General features: G+C 41.3%; 1 protein-coding gene across 7 annotated transcripts in view; it reads left to right on the forward strand.

Annotated features, from left to right (window-relative positions):
* Positions 1-16,630, forward strand: part of kaznb (kazrin, periplakin interacting protein b) — a 108,952-nt gene that overhangs the window by 81,148 nt on the left and 11,174 nt on the right. For all 7 annotated transcript variants that reach the window (XR_004694839.2, XM_035149983.2, XM_035150028.2 and 4 more), the window contains 3 exons: positions 12,906-13,097; positions 14,982-15,118; positions 16,312-16,482. Coding sequence is in view for 6 of the 7 variants with exons in the window: in XM_035149983.2 (XP_035005874.1) it covers positions 12,906-13,097; positions 14,982-15,118; positions 16,312-16,482 (500 nt within the window). In the remaining variant the exon portion in view is untranslated. The remainder of the gene's footprint in view (positions 1-12,905; positions 13,098-14,981; positions 15,119-16,311; positions 16,483-16,630) is intronic.

A 16,630-nucleotide genomic window follows, 5' to 3' on the forward strand; every position in this document is an offset into this window, starting at 1 on the left:
GGAGGAGGGGCTGTAAGTGAAGACGTTGTTTGTGTGTTGAGAGGGTGGAGGGTGGGCCATGAAACTGGCTGGTGTCAGTGTTGTGTGAGTGAGCTGAATTTGACATGTATGTGTGTACTGTAAGTGTCCACGTTGGAATTGTCTGGGAGGAATTTGAGAGTCACAGCCAAACCACATGACTGAACCTCCTCACGTTCGTCATTTAAATAATATGTGATGCGTACAATACAGTAATCAGTGCTGGAGAGTAAACATTTACCCAAAGAACTCTACAAGTTTAATGTTTATATTTGAAATACTATGCTGCTTAACACCTGTATTGAATTAAAGTGCAGAGGAAACTATTTAAAGGTACTCCACCACATTTATTTGACAACTACTGATACCAGGTACTTTACAGATTAAGAACTTTTTATTGCGGTGTATAGAATTTGATTTACTGGTGTATTGATTACATTATATTTGAATTAGTCCAAATTACTCTAACCACGATCAGCTGCAACATTATTATTATTACTTCTATCACTACTATTACAACAACTACTACTTATAATAATAATAATAATAATAATAATAATAATAATAATAATAATAATGAAATCTAATCATCACTTAATCCTATGTTTATCTACACTAAGATAATAGTTAAATTACAGGTTAACATTCTTTGTTCCTTGTTATAATTTCCCCAGAACCAACGTTGATGTCTAACGCTGCCTTGTTTTCTATGACAAACAGCCCAAATCACCAGGTTGTTTACATTCTATTTACTAAAATATACGCCGAGAGTTATTTTATACAATTTATTTTTGTCCATCAACTCAGATTTATTTAAATCTGTTCTTTATCCGAGACTTATTTACTGTTTTACTTCAGATCAGAACCACATTCTGACCTAGATATGACATGTCCATATGGATAACATGGTAATCTGTTAATCTTCTGTCAGCATTGTATTTCAATGGAGCGGTTTTCGGTCAGACATTGAACAGTATTACAGAATATTATACATCAGTAGCTCAGCAGACGTGCTAATGCTCACATGAGAGAAAATAGCACAGAGGGACAATAATATCTACATGTCAGAAATATTCTCCAGCGACTGAAGGTGCATTGTGGTTGATTGACGATGTTAAGAGACACTGTTTGAGTTGTTTTTAAGACCAGGGAACAAGGTTCTGTCTTTGAGAAATTATCTTTATTCTTTGGTCAGACGACATAAACAGGATTTTACATTCATGTGTGCACCCTGGGGTCACGGTAAGATGATGAGCTTGACCAATTGGCAGATGACACCATCACCGTCAGAGAGACGACACGTGGCACAACTTTAACAGAAGTTTAGTTTTTGTTGTGTTATGTATATTCATTCTCTGTGTGAGCTGAAGAACATCATCTCCACTACTGTCACACTCAGTGATAATGAGCAGGTGATTGTTTCTGTACGCTACATGATTTAAACTCATCAGTGAGACTTTTATAGTTTACATATAAGCTTCAGTAGCAGCTCCAGCTACATGCAGCTTGTTGGATTATTCTGCTGCAGGACATGAGGGAGATCATGTATCAACTCATGTAGATTCCCAGTTCTCTGCTGTTTCAAACAGATCAGTTCATTCCACACTAAAGAAGACAACACCCCTGATCACTCGTTATATATATTGAGGCCCTGTTCCAGTGTCTGGCCATATAGGATCATAGCTTTGTATATAGCCAGACCAATTCTCATACATGTATGTGTGTGGATCTGGATCTTCTCAGTTGTTTGTTGATTTTGAAGGGGCATTATCAAGGGTGGAAAAAAGTGTCTGCATACAATTCGATAGACCTACAACCAATCAGAGCATCGGAATATGTGAAGTTAGCCTTACTCTTTCAAAGAGTAAGGAAATCTGCCTCCAAGCACCTTTTAAAGCACACTAGTAAGACATTTAAATCTATACTGCATAATCGCATTGTTAATACCTGATGTTTCCAATAAATGTTTCCCCTAAGTCTTTATGCTAAGCCAAGCTAAGCTAAGCTAAGCTTGCTCCAGTGATATATTTATGTAAAAATGTGACAGTGTTATCAACCTTCTCACCAAACTTTTGATGAGAAAGTGAACTTGTAAATGTCAAACAATTTCTTTAAAAAAAAAACACATTAAGTGGGAAATGTCAGCCTCAGGCACTGGTGTCCCCAGAATGTCTCCTCTCATACGTACTTTCACTGCATAGAGCCGAGCAGGGGACATTGAAACGGATTAGGTGTTTGAGTCAAATCTTCTTGAACACACGATTGGCTGAAATGAGAGATAGAGCCTCTATATCATCATGTGCGATCACCATCAGTGACTGAATTAAAAACAAGGATATCCACTGATCATATGCTCCCATCAGCTCATTGTCACTACATTAATCAGAGGAAGCTCCGTTTCCTGGTCAGAGCCTCCATGTCAACCAAGTTAATTTGCTCAATCACTGGCTAATTGACATCACGCAAACTGAAGCCACGCACTGTGAATGAAACCGCTGTCAAGTCACAGCGAGGGTCTGTTTTTCCAAATGCAGACCTTGACAGTACCGTTAGAAATAGCCTCATCCAGGTTCCAGTGGCACATCCTTGGCAGCAAGCCTAACCTGCACATAATGAAAGTGTGAATCAATTACAGCTTTCTGCACTTGGCATCCTTGCACTGACCTTACTTGTAATATAAACCCATGGGCAATTAATTACTGGAAGCTGTTCCCAATAGATACTGTTTACTCATAGATACTCATAGATATACTGTCCTTGCATCCCTACGTAAACAAAATTGAGCATATATACAAGCAACGTGCAGGACCTGGTGTTCGCTGCAGCTATTCTGATCTGCTCCAGTGGCCCAGGCACGTACACTCCAACCATATTAGCATGTTATTCGTGTTCAAGTACATTTTTTAGAGGAAAAAAACGATAAATGATCAACATCCATATTCAAATTTTATAGATGTGCTGACAAAGAGAGTTTTACTTGGCTGCTGACACCGGTGAATTACCATTAAGTGGTGAATACTCTGGTCAGGTAGCTGTGAGAGCCAGCAACATGCATTATTTAAGTCAATGTGTATCATAGAGAGGAAGTGTGATACCCTGAGTGGGAAACGGACCTGACCCCGACTCGCAGGGGCCTTTTCAGGATGCAGGAAGTGCAGTGTTAAGAGTCTCATGGTGACGTGCTGTCAGGAATGAGGATTTGAGGTGTATGAGATACACTGGAGGCCTGTCACTGCTATTTGGAGAGTAAGCATGACAAATTTGAATCTTTGCAGCCCACACAAGTCCATACCACCTCTGCTCCTGTATCGCAAAGGGTCCTCCTGTGACTTAAGTACAAATTAACAATAAAGATGTTAAATATAGTCCTACCTGCGATTTAAAAAACGCTGCTAATCGCTGCAGCCTTCCTGTGCCACCCACCCACCTGACCTCCCTGTGATGTGAGACTCGGTGGAAGCCTCTGACAGGATGAATGTGTTTATTTGTTAATCCTCTCAGTCTGAGCCTTTTCTCTCTCTCTCCCTCCTTTGTGTCTTTCTGTCAGATTTGGGTTTGGAGTTCATTTGATGCTATTCTTTCATAAATCCTTCCAGAGGGTTTGGATTGTCCTGTTGTCTTGAGTTGTCAACCAGATGTTTATTTTAGGAGAAACTCCAAACAGACATTTTTCCAATATGTCATTTTATGAGAATCTATTATATAGATTATTTTCTAGAGCCACTCTAGCAACTGGCAAAATGCTCTTAACAACAATGCTGACATTTATGTGGTCAGAAATCTGAGAGGATCACCATCGATTCAGGCACCAATTTTTGTTTGTGCTTTAAACAGTTTAATGGCCGACTCCCACACCCAAAATATAACTTATGCAAAAAAACATAGCTTACACGAGTTGTTGCCATATTGCTTGATAATTGATCCAATCTAGCACCAACCGTGAAGTTTTAAATCAAAACAATGAATGTAAAATTAGCTCTGAGTGTAAGCTAGCACACGAGGCCCACTCTGTTGGTGCTCAAACCCCCGGAAGCCCCGGTCGGCGCCTATGATCACCACCATCTCATTAATATTCATCGTCTGTGAACCATGAGCGTCTGCACAGAATTTTATGACAATCCATCCAGACGTGTACGTTCCTTAGAGCCGTGCCGCTAGCGTTGCTGCAAACAGAGGATATGGTAGGAGACATAAGAGCGTACTTAGAAACAGACGGTTTGTGCTGACACCTGTTTAACACATCCTCTCCTGTGCAGTTAATGTTCTTAAGACAGACAGAGTGTCACCTGAGGAAAAGACCCTACAGCAACAGAGATTATTAATAAGATCAGGCTTATTGCTCCTCGACACATTACTTCCATGGGTTATTTCCGACCAGCCACTGTCTATATTTACCGCCTGTCAAGGCCACTGTGTTACCTCCACGATGTGTTTGATCAGGAGCTGAAGCAGACTGCTGTCTTCTCCCAGGACAATCTCAACTGATCTTTATACTGTAATTAGTCATTAATTAATCATTAGAGTCCAGAGCTGCTGCAGACATATGCTCCTCTCATGATACAGTGTAGAAAAACACACATACACATGTACGCACACGAATCAAGTCATCCAGCTGCAACAAGGGACGACTCTGCTCTGCTTCAACTAATATAATCTCAACTTTTTGCTCAAAACTGATTAGATTACATAACATATATGATTCCAAAGCTCACTGGATAAAACCTATGATTCTTCTCCACGTCTGGGGTTCATTTTCCAAACACCTGGAGTGAAATGAACAGGTTTGTCATAAGTTTCATAAACACAACAATAACTATTTTGATCAGTTAATTAATTAATAGACCAATCATGCAAAATTGTTTCTTTCCTACATTGGATCTAATGGGCAATATATGAAGATTATTTTTAAAGCTTATAATGGAATTTCTAGTTGTTGCTGTATTTTCAAAAAATGTTTTGTCTTTAATATTTTATTAGGCAGGACTGAATGTAAATAGTTGAGTTTAACATTGTGTTTCCATGGGGTTTTGATTATGATTCTCTGGTCATGACTTATGATTTAAAATCATTTTAGTATGATCAGAAACAAAATTCATATCCGTCAATATAGCTTTTGTTATGTTACTAATGCTATTGATTAAAATTACATTGTGATGATTATTGATATCGCTTTATTGCTCAGATTATCATGACTTTCACGTATCAACATGTATCATATTATATTATTAGTTTTGTATGAAAGGATAACGTATATTGTATCATAGAGGTGAAGACGCAGGAATAATCTTTGGCAACGGTGTCGTTTAGCTCACATGCAGAGAGACAGGGCGCCCGCTCACTCGCCCTCAGGGAGACTCACAGTTTGAGTCAACACAGTCACCTGCATTGCAGATCCACTCTTACATAATTGTTTTCCATTTCACATGAGCAGGACACTTTCCTGGGAAACGAGTTTTTGATGTTTTCACTGGTTAATTCTGGGAGAAGTTGATCAAAAAGAGCAGCATATGAAAGAAAAGCTCACTGTGAGACTCAGAGGAAACATTTTAAAGACTTTTCCTGGTTGTTTGAAGCAGCTTTGCTCCTATCAGTGAGTTACAGGAAAGCTTTTGTTTTTTTACCCTCTCAGCATCCCTACTGAACATTTGTCATACTGCTTATGACGCATATAAAGGATGGTGCATATAAAGAAAAGTTTGATACGGGTGTCCTCATGTTTACTGATTTAATTATCTGCTGCAGAGGAACCTGTTTGAGAAATGCGCTGTTAGATGATGTTGCTTTGCTTTAATGTCTTGCTTGAGCTGAAACCACTGTAATCCTACATCAGAACAGCCCCCAGCACTTTCTATAGAAAGCCATGACTGTGCTTTAACTTGAATTCCACACCCAGCTTATTGATAATGTGTTGTAGCCGTGCACCTAACCAGCAGGAAGAGAAGAAGAAAGCAATGAAAGATCAGCTGGAGCAACTTAACCAAGCTTTATTTCTGAATTATTGTAGAAAGTACAAAGTAATGTACTACACACTGATAATGATAACATTCACGTTTACAAGGTCAGTGATGTTACAAGAAAGGAGAAACCTTTGAGGAAATTCTTGAAGCTCCTCTTTCCACAGACCATGTTTCCATTGTTGTGTTAAAGCCTTGTGAATCTCCAGGTACATGCATCAGACGTGTTACATCTTTTGACAGCAGTATGGTCACAATGTTGTTGTTTTTCAGCTCTTGGCTCCTCCAGTGTCCAACAAGACAATGTTAAAGCCCCTACAAGGAGTTTTTAACTGGTTATGAAACTGTCTTATTTTAATAGTGCTGCCTCTTTATGACCAACAACAGCAAATGAGACAATCAGGGAGAAAATTGGCTTTTTCTATAAACTATTCTCAATGTCTGTCGCTGGGACGGATTACCCAGAGCATTGATTTACGACAGTCAGGCTGGAAAAGCCTATGTTTAGGTGGGGGGGAGAGGAAACAGAAGTGGGCTGGGCTACGCGCTAGGCCAAAGGCTAACCCGTACAGACCAGCGGTCCAAGATGGATGAGATTAGAATGAGAATTACCATACATTATCTAATCGCTATGCAAACATCTGTATGTTATGGTGTGGTTTGATATTCTCTATGTGAATATGCTGAGTATTTTGAACTTTGTGCCTAGGAATCTCTGCCTCGGTCTGCATTTGGAGAAGAGAGAGACATGTTCTGTGAAGAGGATGTAAACTGATGCGGCCCTTTTTATATTATTACAGTGAAAACAATCTAAAGAGAGCGGGTGAGAGTGTTTTCTTGGCACCGAGGCTTCAAAATCAACCAAAAAGAAAAGTTCCTTGTAAGAGCTTTAATATACAGTAATTATGTTGTTCCCAGGAGTCATCTATTAGAACAAGAGGACGGTTATGACAGCGCTGCGTGGCTACATCCTGTAGGAAAGATGTAAAATAATGTATGACCTTGTTATCCAACTATCAGTTACTGCACCTGAGAGACGAGCGGAGGGGGAGCGGGCAGCGTCGTCGCCCTCCGGCTTTGTCTTGGACAGAAATAGCCGAGTGGAACCACGGCACAAAACAAAATTACACAGATTTGAGTTGTCAGGGAGACTGAGGTGGGAAAGTGACAGTCGTGCACATCGTCAGTCCTCGGGGCAGAACAGTTGGCTGCTGTCACTGCAGACATCTCTGACACCCTGCTCAGTCCGCACATATAATTTTCATGGCTTTGCTTTCAGGTTGACTGTGGTCCACTGAAACTGGGGTTTTCATTATGTGCTACAGAAAAATGGTTCTGTAGTTAAGTTACAGGCCATTTCACCAAAAGTATAAAACAAACACAGGTGTCTATAGCCATGTAGTTTTACGATGTCTGTCTCTGGCATTTCTGACAGTTGTGCCTCTCACAGCATTAAAGGAATCATTTAAAAACGAATGCCTCAGTTACTATGAGCGGTCCGCAGACCTCATTGTCAAGTTTTTATTGGAATGACTTTCTGTTTCTAATCCTCATTAAAACAAGCTGTCCCTATAAAAGCTGTTGTCACTGAGGTCTGGGAACTATCCACAGTGGACATTGTTTATGAAATAGTCACTTACATTACTATCATGAGGCAGATGCTTTTGTACACACATTACTTACAGTGCACTTAGACAACATAGAAGGGAGAGCTGTATTGTTTTAAAGACTAAAAACAAGTTTAGTGAATATGAGCGTCTAAAGATTAATTCATGTATTTAATTGAAAAGCCATTAGTCGATGCTTGTAAGAGCTGTTTAGATTGTTGCCTGAAAATTGGGTTTTCAAGCCCATAATGTCAAACTGGCCAGTGTCTCCGCTCCTGTCAGTGTGCAGCTTATTTCAGAGCTGTGGCGCCAAACAGAGAAGAGCCTTGACAGACATGAGCCATATGTCCTTTGAGTGATGGGAAAGCTCAATGTCCCCCAAGGCAGAGGAGCACAGTGGTCCGGCTGGGGTGTAGACTTTGGTTCAGGGTTATGATGGAGGAAGGTGCTGTTTCCTTCACTGCCCTGTAGGCCGGCTACAGAGTTTTGAACTTGGTGAGAGCAGTAACAGTGGTGAACAGAGAAAGGGTGAAGTTTGGGAAAACTTGGGGAGGTTGAATACCAGAGGAGCAGCTTTTCTGTTTCATATGATTGTAGAAGGAATATTTGGGTGGCAGGGGACATTTTGGTGCAGCGGTTTGCACTGTCCCTTCACAGTACTGGCCCGGGCTCTTCATGTCAGGAGTTTGCATGTTCTCTTGGTGGGTTTTCCCCGGCCAACATGCAGATTGTGGTTGGGTTAATTGTAGACTATTAATTGACCATGTCATGTAAATGTGAATGTGAATGGTTGTTCGTCTCTGTATGGTAGGATGTCGCACGCCTGTGTGCCCCAATGTCAGCTGCGATTGGCTCTGTCCCCCACGCAACCCTCGAGGATAAGTGGTATAGATGATGGATGGATGGATATTTTTGAGGCCGGTACTGTTGGTTGCAAAGAACATGACATTTTAATATGTCAACTTAGACTAGATGGCAAATAGATAATTTGAGAATCCATAATACAAGTAGTCATTAGTGCATCCTTGAATCTTTTCAATGCTTCAGGAGGTACAGCTCTATTTTATTGGGGTGGTGGAAAAAAAATCACAATCACTTGGCCAAAAACTATCTGCATGTTTTTTGTTTGTAATATTTCATTGACTGACACTTTCACTATATCTAAGCTAAACTGAACTTTGGTGGAGTTTAGGTCAACCCTGTTCTGAAAAGCTTTTCAGGACCTTGTCAGTTCACTTGCTGTGAAACTGATCTAATTGTTAAACGATCAAAACTGATGTGGACGTGCTGAGAATAGTTAGTCAAAAAACTACTTTTAAATTATGACAGGTTTTTGCGACAAGAGAAAAAACTTAAAATAAAGTTCGCTATTCAAACACAGCTCATATTAAGCATATTTGATCATTCAAGTGTATAAATGGGGCCTTTTTAATCCTGCATATGGTTGAGAGGAGACGGGTTCAGCTCTTTGACCACCAATCTCTCTCTCAAACATTACCAGGCCTTACTTAACCTGCGAGCAGAGAACTGAGCCTCTGCTTTCTCTCAAGCCTAATCATCTCTCTGTGTGTGTGTGTGTGTGTGTGTGTGTGTGTGTGTGTGTGTGTGTGTGTGTGTGTGTGTGTGTGTGTGTGTGTGTGTGTGTGTGTGTGTGTGTGTGTGTGTGTGTGTGTGTGTGTGTGTGTGTGTGTGTGTGTGTGTGTGTGTGTTGACCTGGTCCTGTCTGGCTTTGATGGACACTCTAATGGGAGCCTTGGACGAGCAGTTAATTGAATGGGCCACTGCTGAGGAGGAGGACGAGTGCGGTGCTCTCCTTGTGTGGGCGGACTCTAATAGCTTGGCCAGGCTCACTGCACAGCCACTCAAGGTTTAGAGCTGAGGGAGCGTGCAGGGTTTATATGACTCCTGTCAATTCAATTTGCCTTTTGTAGATTCCATGAAACAGTGTGTGTGTGTGTGTGTGGAGGTAAATTATCCACAGTACAGGACGACGTCTCGGTGTCTGTCAGTTCTCTCGATGCTGCTCAAACTCAAACCAGTGGGCAGTGAAGCAGCTCTTCTATCTGTGTCCCTTCACATGTTTTCTTAGATGTGAAATGAGAACATAGTCAGAGAAGATTGGGAGATCTCGTGAGGTTCTTTCTACGCTGGGATTTCACCTCCAGAAAACCAGAGAAAGATGTGTGACTGTTTATTTGAGTAGCTAAAGGCGTTTTCAGGCATGAACTCTGGAAAATACCTAGAAAATTGGTTTTGGACATTTTCTGGAGTTTGTCTTTTACATATGAAGTACATATAAAGTCAACCATGTTCACAACAACAGGAAAATGTCTGTATAACATTCAGGCAAGGGTTGGTGCCTGAGTAGAACATGCAGGAGGCAGGAATCACAAAATCTTTCCATGTGGACATCTTGGTCGCCTTCTTTTGCGTGAAGGACACGTCTGTATCATCGTGAGATATTCGTATTCTTTCTGTTTGCTAAAAATGTCGTCAACACACCCAATTGCTCTCTGTGAATTCTTCTGGACGTTTTCCTGCTGTATTCTCAAATGGGCTCACTCGGACACTTTCCAGAAATTTTATTAGGGGCCTGGCAGAAAAAGTTTTGGAAAATGTCGGGAGCAACATTTGCGTTCTCACATACAGCAGCTCCATAAAAATTCCAGGAAAATATGAGTTACTGAATTGCTCAACACAGCTGCCGTAAAACCAGGAGTGAGATCGACTGTCACTTCCCAGGGAGTGCAGCTGCTGATTTAAATGGCCTGTTTGGAGTTGGAGACTAAGCCAAGCACAAAAAAGACCCTCAAACACGCACACTTCTGTCCAGCAGCATCAAAAGCAGCAGCTGAGCTCCCTGTGACAAATATAGGAGAGCCTATAGGTAAACCGATGAATAAGCGGATTTAGGTTGCAAGAAGGCGGTGAAAGATTTCTCTCTCTGGGAAATAAACTCTTTTTGTCACATGCAACGTGGAGCTTTCACGTGTTTCTGCAGTCCTGAGTCGACAGAGACCGATGGACTGTCCCTTCGTCTCTTATCGGAGCTGCAGCAGCCCCAAACGTCTGGCTGCAGGCCTGCAGAGACCTTCTGTCTCCTGCTCTCTGAGACACGCGTGCAAGCACACAGTATGTCGCTGTGCTTGCCCTAAACCTTGCACACAATGTACTTCCTCACACTCACACCTACATTTTACATAGTTTACTTGAGTGGTATAGGAATCAGCATACAAATTGCCTCCGTGCCGCTACAGCTGTGGCCCGAGGCTTTACATTTATATGTTGTCCCTCCTTGACATTCTGGTGGACCTGATATTTGAACACCTCGAGGGAACGTCTTCAAATGTGGCAAAAATGGACTGTCACCGTGACTTCACAATAAAATAAAGGCCATTATTCAATGCTACAATACAGGAACAGATTTTACGATATTTCCTATTTGGTCTGATCCTGAATTGGTGACACTAATCTTTGGTTCCGACGTTGAAACTAGATCTCATAACCAGCACATATATATCATCAGTCTGGACCAACATGGGTGTAAAGTGCAACTTGACTGATGAAAGGCAGTCTATGGCACCAGAGATATTTTTGGAGCCAACCCCTGCTGGTGCTCTGTAGTAGTGCAGTTTTAAGCACTTCTTCATCGTCTTTATTTTGTATAAAGTCTATGGTGATAATTTGTGCTTAGTGGTAAGTGTTAGCATGTGAACGTGCTTTGCTGAAATACTGAATTTAATGATACACAATAATGAACATGATAACGAATGAATAAGTAACAATGGGTATATTTTTGGAAAACGTATTAAACAATACGAGCATGATCTGAATATTGTCTAGAGCAAAACATTTGGTATAATTTGCCAGTTATTTATGTGTGACTACCTTCTGGCCGGTTATTACATTTACGTCCCTGTGGCTGCTATGAGAACTAATTTTGGACATCAGTTTTTATCTGTCCAACCGTTTTCTCTGTTTTGCACTTAACATTACAGCTTCCAGCTGCTACCATGGCCGAAGACTATTATCATTGTTAATTATCATAAAATTCACACACGCACGCACTCACAGATTTTAAAAGCATTCAAGTTTGGAAGTGCAACTTAATTTTCATTATCGGTTCATCTGTCAAATGTTTTTTTAAAGTGAATCTAACTAATTTGTTTCTCCATAAAATGCCAGAATGCAGCGGGAAACACTCGTTATAAGATCCCAGCATCTCGTTGGCTCCAAATTGTTCATTCTCTCATAAACACAATGATTTCTCATACACACAAACACACACACAAACACACAAACACACACACGCACACACATACATACATTTTTTATTTCTGTGTCATGCTAATGTATTTGGCCCATCCCTTCTTGGGATTACACAACACCCCTAATCTACAAACACACACATTTTACAGTCTTCTTCTGTTATTACATAAACAAAACACGTGGGGAACTAATTAAAAGTTAACAACATTTTTTTTTTTTTTTTACAAGAACTTATTCATAAGATGCAGACGTCTCATTACCTCAACAGTACTATTTACACTTTTTTCATCAGGAGTTATAGACTTTAAAGTTTTGACTGCTCGTGTTCGTCGCTGCTCTAATGAAAAAAGTGCATCCATCTGTAACAGACCTTCTACCTTTATGTGTGCCGTATAAATCATTATGACATATTGTTCCGGTGTCGTTGCTATGGATTTCCCTGACTGGACTAAAAACCTAAACTCCTCTCATCCTTTTCATTTTCCCCGTCCTCTGTCGGGGCAAACGTGTCGACCAGCCCCTGTTCATTAGTTCACACTTCAGTTCACCGCGTCCTCTCCTTCGTTTCCTGCTCCTGTTTGCTCGCCTGTTTTTTCCCCCTGAGGCTCGGGAGGCGTTTCAGAGCAGATAGAAAACACAGCACAGAGGAGTGCGGCTCAAGTGTTGTTGTTGCTGATATTTTATTAGGTCTTATCAGGCCGCTGTCTCTCACTTACCCACTACCCTCTCCCCGGGTCCAGGCCTGAGAATGTCATTCAGCATATATCTGAATTTACACAACACCTGCAGCCACATGTGAGGGGGAGCTGTGAGTCTTGTGGGGGTTTCGCATGCAGCTTGAAGCTTATATTTTAAAAATTTACAGCATTATCTCACCCATCCCCTTAAATCCAGCGATTCGATATGACTTCCTCCCTTTCCTGCTGCTCGCACACCTCCATTTTCCACACTTTTTCATATTCTCTGATTTGAATCCTCTTGTCGATTGACCTTCTACATTCCTCTTCTGCCGCATACTCCAAATTCCCTAACTTTCCTCTCTCTCTTTCTCCCTCAGTGTTGTTGCGCGAGGAGGTAGCGCAGCTTCAAGAGGAGGTCCACCTGCTCAGGCAAATGAAGGACATGTTGAGTAAGGACCTGGAGGACACGCAGGGCGGCTGCTCCTCTAATCTGCTCTCAGCCACCGAGCTCCGCGTGCAGCTGGGCGACAAGGAGCAGGAGCTGGACCGTGCCAAAGAGGCCTTACAAGGTCAGGGGAAAAAACGTGTGGGGGAAGTACTCAAACAATTCACTTCAGTAAAAAATACAAATACATAAGCAGATATGTACTCAAGTAAATGTAAAAGTGCTGCATTAGGTTTTCTACTCAAATATAGGTAACTACTTGCTTTAAAATATATTCAAAGTACTTTTCAAGAGTATAGCCTATTCCCTATTGCAACAGTCACAGAGTCTCGGCCTCCTCTGAATCCATTACAGGTGTTTCTTCACCAGTGAGTGCTGCTGCTACAGGAGGCGGAGTCTAATGTCACCTGTCGTAGTGGAGTAGAAAGTACAGATACATGCTGATATATGTTGTGGAGTAAAAGTTTAAAAAAGTATCCAAAAGTAAATCTACTCCAGTAAAATACAGATGCATGAAAAATGTGCTTAAGTAAGGTAACTGAGTAAATGTACTTACATAAGCAGCACACTCCCTTCTTTCCAGCAGCTGTCCAAGCTCCAAACTCGTGTGAATATATCTCAGGCAGGAATATGTTGCAGCTAAACTAAATCTACATAAGTCACAGTTTTTGTGCATGATTCAGGTAAAAAAAATTGTCTTTAAAGTGAATCTGATTAGAAGTTGCTGTAGACCCCAGTACATTTTTATGTAAATAAAGATATTTGCCTTGTACACAAGTTAAACAGCATAATTATCTGCACCAAATAAAAAACAATACGTCATCATCGTAGATATTCACAGTTTTGGTTTAAATCCAAATTTCATTAGCTCCCTGTTCCCTGAACTCATGTTTTGAGCTTCACCTCTGACGAGCGAATGTAACTCAGTTTTGTCAAAGGTCTGAAAAAAATGTAGCACACAGCGGTTTGGTGAGGGGAGACGTCAGGCAGAGTTTACATGCACGTGTTTCGACATTGTGCCGTCTCAGAAATGGGCGTCGCCCCGGACAAGCAGCCAAGCAAATTCCAGATTCGCCTCATTTTAATTAACATCCACCCCTCACAGATACAAAAAAACGTTAGTGTGGAATATTAATGTGGGATAGATGTGGACTGGAATGTGCTGCTGATTGTGTAATATTGGTTTGTTTCATGTCGTGTGTGAAAACAAATGAAGCTCTTACGCAATCCAACAGTTGGGACAGGAGTAAAAAAAAAAAATGTCAGTCCTGCAGTGATTTAGGGAAACTGAAAACTCCACTGTTTCCTCGCATGCTTCTCTCCTGTGCTTGGAGAATTACAGGTGTTCAACTGCCAGCTTGTAAACTGCTCCGTGCAACTGCTGCAAAACAGGTTTGAATGTGGAGTGTGTAACATGGAGTCTCTGGATGTTGACAGCAGGAACGCTTGTTGAGTGACATTTGTGTGCAGCTATGAAAAGTATAGGGGCCAGACTCGTCTCTTCCTCCTCAGCTCAAACTCTAAGGAGAGCGCCGGTGTGGTTTAGTTTTTTGTTTTTTTTCACCTGCACAGAGCCCCAACGGTTGCATCATATGCTGTTGAGGTTTCTCTGTGGGAGAGTGAAGTTAAAAGAGATCAGATCAAATCTGTCTCGTCACGGATGAGCCATCAGAGGGTGCACATGCCGACCGAAACGGTTTCATGTGTGAAGGAATAAGTGGCACTTATCTTCTGAGATGATTACATCATTTTCTTCAGGCCATTTCTGTGTGAAAACAGAAAAAAATCACACACACCACCACCACCAGCTACTGCTGCTCATTAACAGAAGGCACAGTGCCACCTAGTGGCTCGCTGCTGCAACTATAAAGCTTTGTGTCTGAGTGGTCCACATCCAACTCTCCCTGACTTGTTGGTCTGATTCTGTCCTGTTGGACAGTGAAGTCCTCTGTTAAGATTCTCCTTCGTACACACGTGCATGTGGTGAAAGTGTGTGTTTGTGTTGCAGCTATGAAAGCTGACCGGAAGCGTCTAAAAGGGGAGAAGGCCGACTTGGTGAGTCAGATGCAGCAGCTGTACACAACACTGGAGAGCAGAGAGGAGCAGCTACGAGAATTCATTCGCAACTACGACCAGCACCGAAAGGTAACACACACCAAGCAGCCAGCCGGTTTATCAATATCACTCTAGATGTAACGTTGTTGGTGTTTAAGTTAAGTTGGTAAATGATCAGGAGGGTCTGTACAGAAATGACAAAGACATGTATGAAGTCATTATGAGAACTACATACTATATATTTCTTATAAAAGATATACTATGCAACATTTCATCATTTATAATTAACCAGACCTATGTTATATATTTTGTTCACTTACATTATCCAAAATTTCCAACAAAGTTCAAACCAAGAGAAAATTTCCTGTTTCATTTTGGATGCCTTTTATGTGCGTCATGTTTCCTTCACCCGTGGATTTGCCCGTCTCTGCTGTAACTTCCGGGGGAAACGATGTGTGACGAAGGAAAAACACTCTGATAAACAATTAGCCAGTCAGCTTACTGTGATTTATTTCCGGCTGCAAATATTTACATTAATAAACACTTGAATTCTTTGCATACAAACACATTGTACTATGTTATAAACCTTTTATTATTACATATCTTAGCCATCTTTAGTCACGACATATGTTTTCTTATAGTGACACCATGTTTCCAACATAAAATGGGACATAAAAGTTTATATATATAAATATGATGAAGCTGTGATGTGCTTCCTGACTTAAACGTGGAACTCCATTAATTATCCAAAGGGATATTGGCAGGTATGTTATCGTGTCTGTGTGTGTTTTGTGTGTCAGCTGAATTACTCCGATTTATAAGATTTGCCCTAAACTTTTTAAGTCAAAATACTAAATATTTGTATTGTAAAGTTTAGATAACCCTGCTCAGTAAAGCTTTCTGGGACTTTTGTCAGTTTATTCGCTGTGAAAATGCCTGATTAGAAACAAATTGTTTAATGATGGGAACCGGTCAAAAGCAAGTCCAATGGGGACGTACTGGGAATGGTTTGTTAGAAACTCCTTTTGAAATGTGATGGGTTTTTGCAACAAGAGAAATAACTTTAAATAAAACTCAGTATTGAAACACAGCTCATATTAAGCATCTTTGAGCATTCAAGTGTATAAATGAGGCTTTTTTAATCCTGCATATGGTTCAGAGGAGACGAGTTCAGGTTTCTGACCACCAAGTCTGTGTGTGTGTTTGTGTGTGTGCGTGCGTGTGTGCGTGTGCGTGTGCGTGTGCGTGTGTGCGTGTGCGTGTGCGTGTATGTGTGTTTCCAGGAGAGCGAGGATGCAGTGAAGGTCCTGGCGAAGGAGAAAGACATGCTGGAGAGGGAGAAGTGGGACCTGAGGAGACAGACTAAGGAGGCCACGGAGCAGGCCAACATCCTGCGCTCTCAGATGGACATGAAGGAGAACAGGATCAAAGAGCTGGAGGCCGAGCTCACCATGGTGAGTCCGCCTGCATGTGGACACACAGTCACACACTCTGTTGAATGCTTTCAAGCAGACTACTATCACCTCAGCATTATTTATCTGTGTGTGTGTGTGTGACATAAATGCAAACAAGGTGTGGGTTGGTAATCCTGTCATATCGGTG

Source organism: Hippoglossus stenolepis, chromosome 3 (genome assembly GCF_022539355.2).
Source record: "Hippoglossus stenolepis isolate QCI-W04-F060 chromosome 3, HSTE1.2, whole genome shotgun sequence".
Lineage (NCBI taxonomy): Eukaryota > Metazoa > Chordata > Actinopteri > Pleuronectiformes > Pleuronectidae > Hippoglossus > Hippoglossus stenolepis.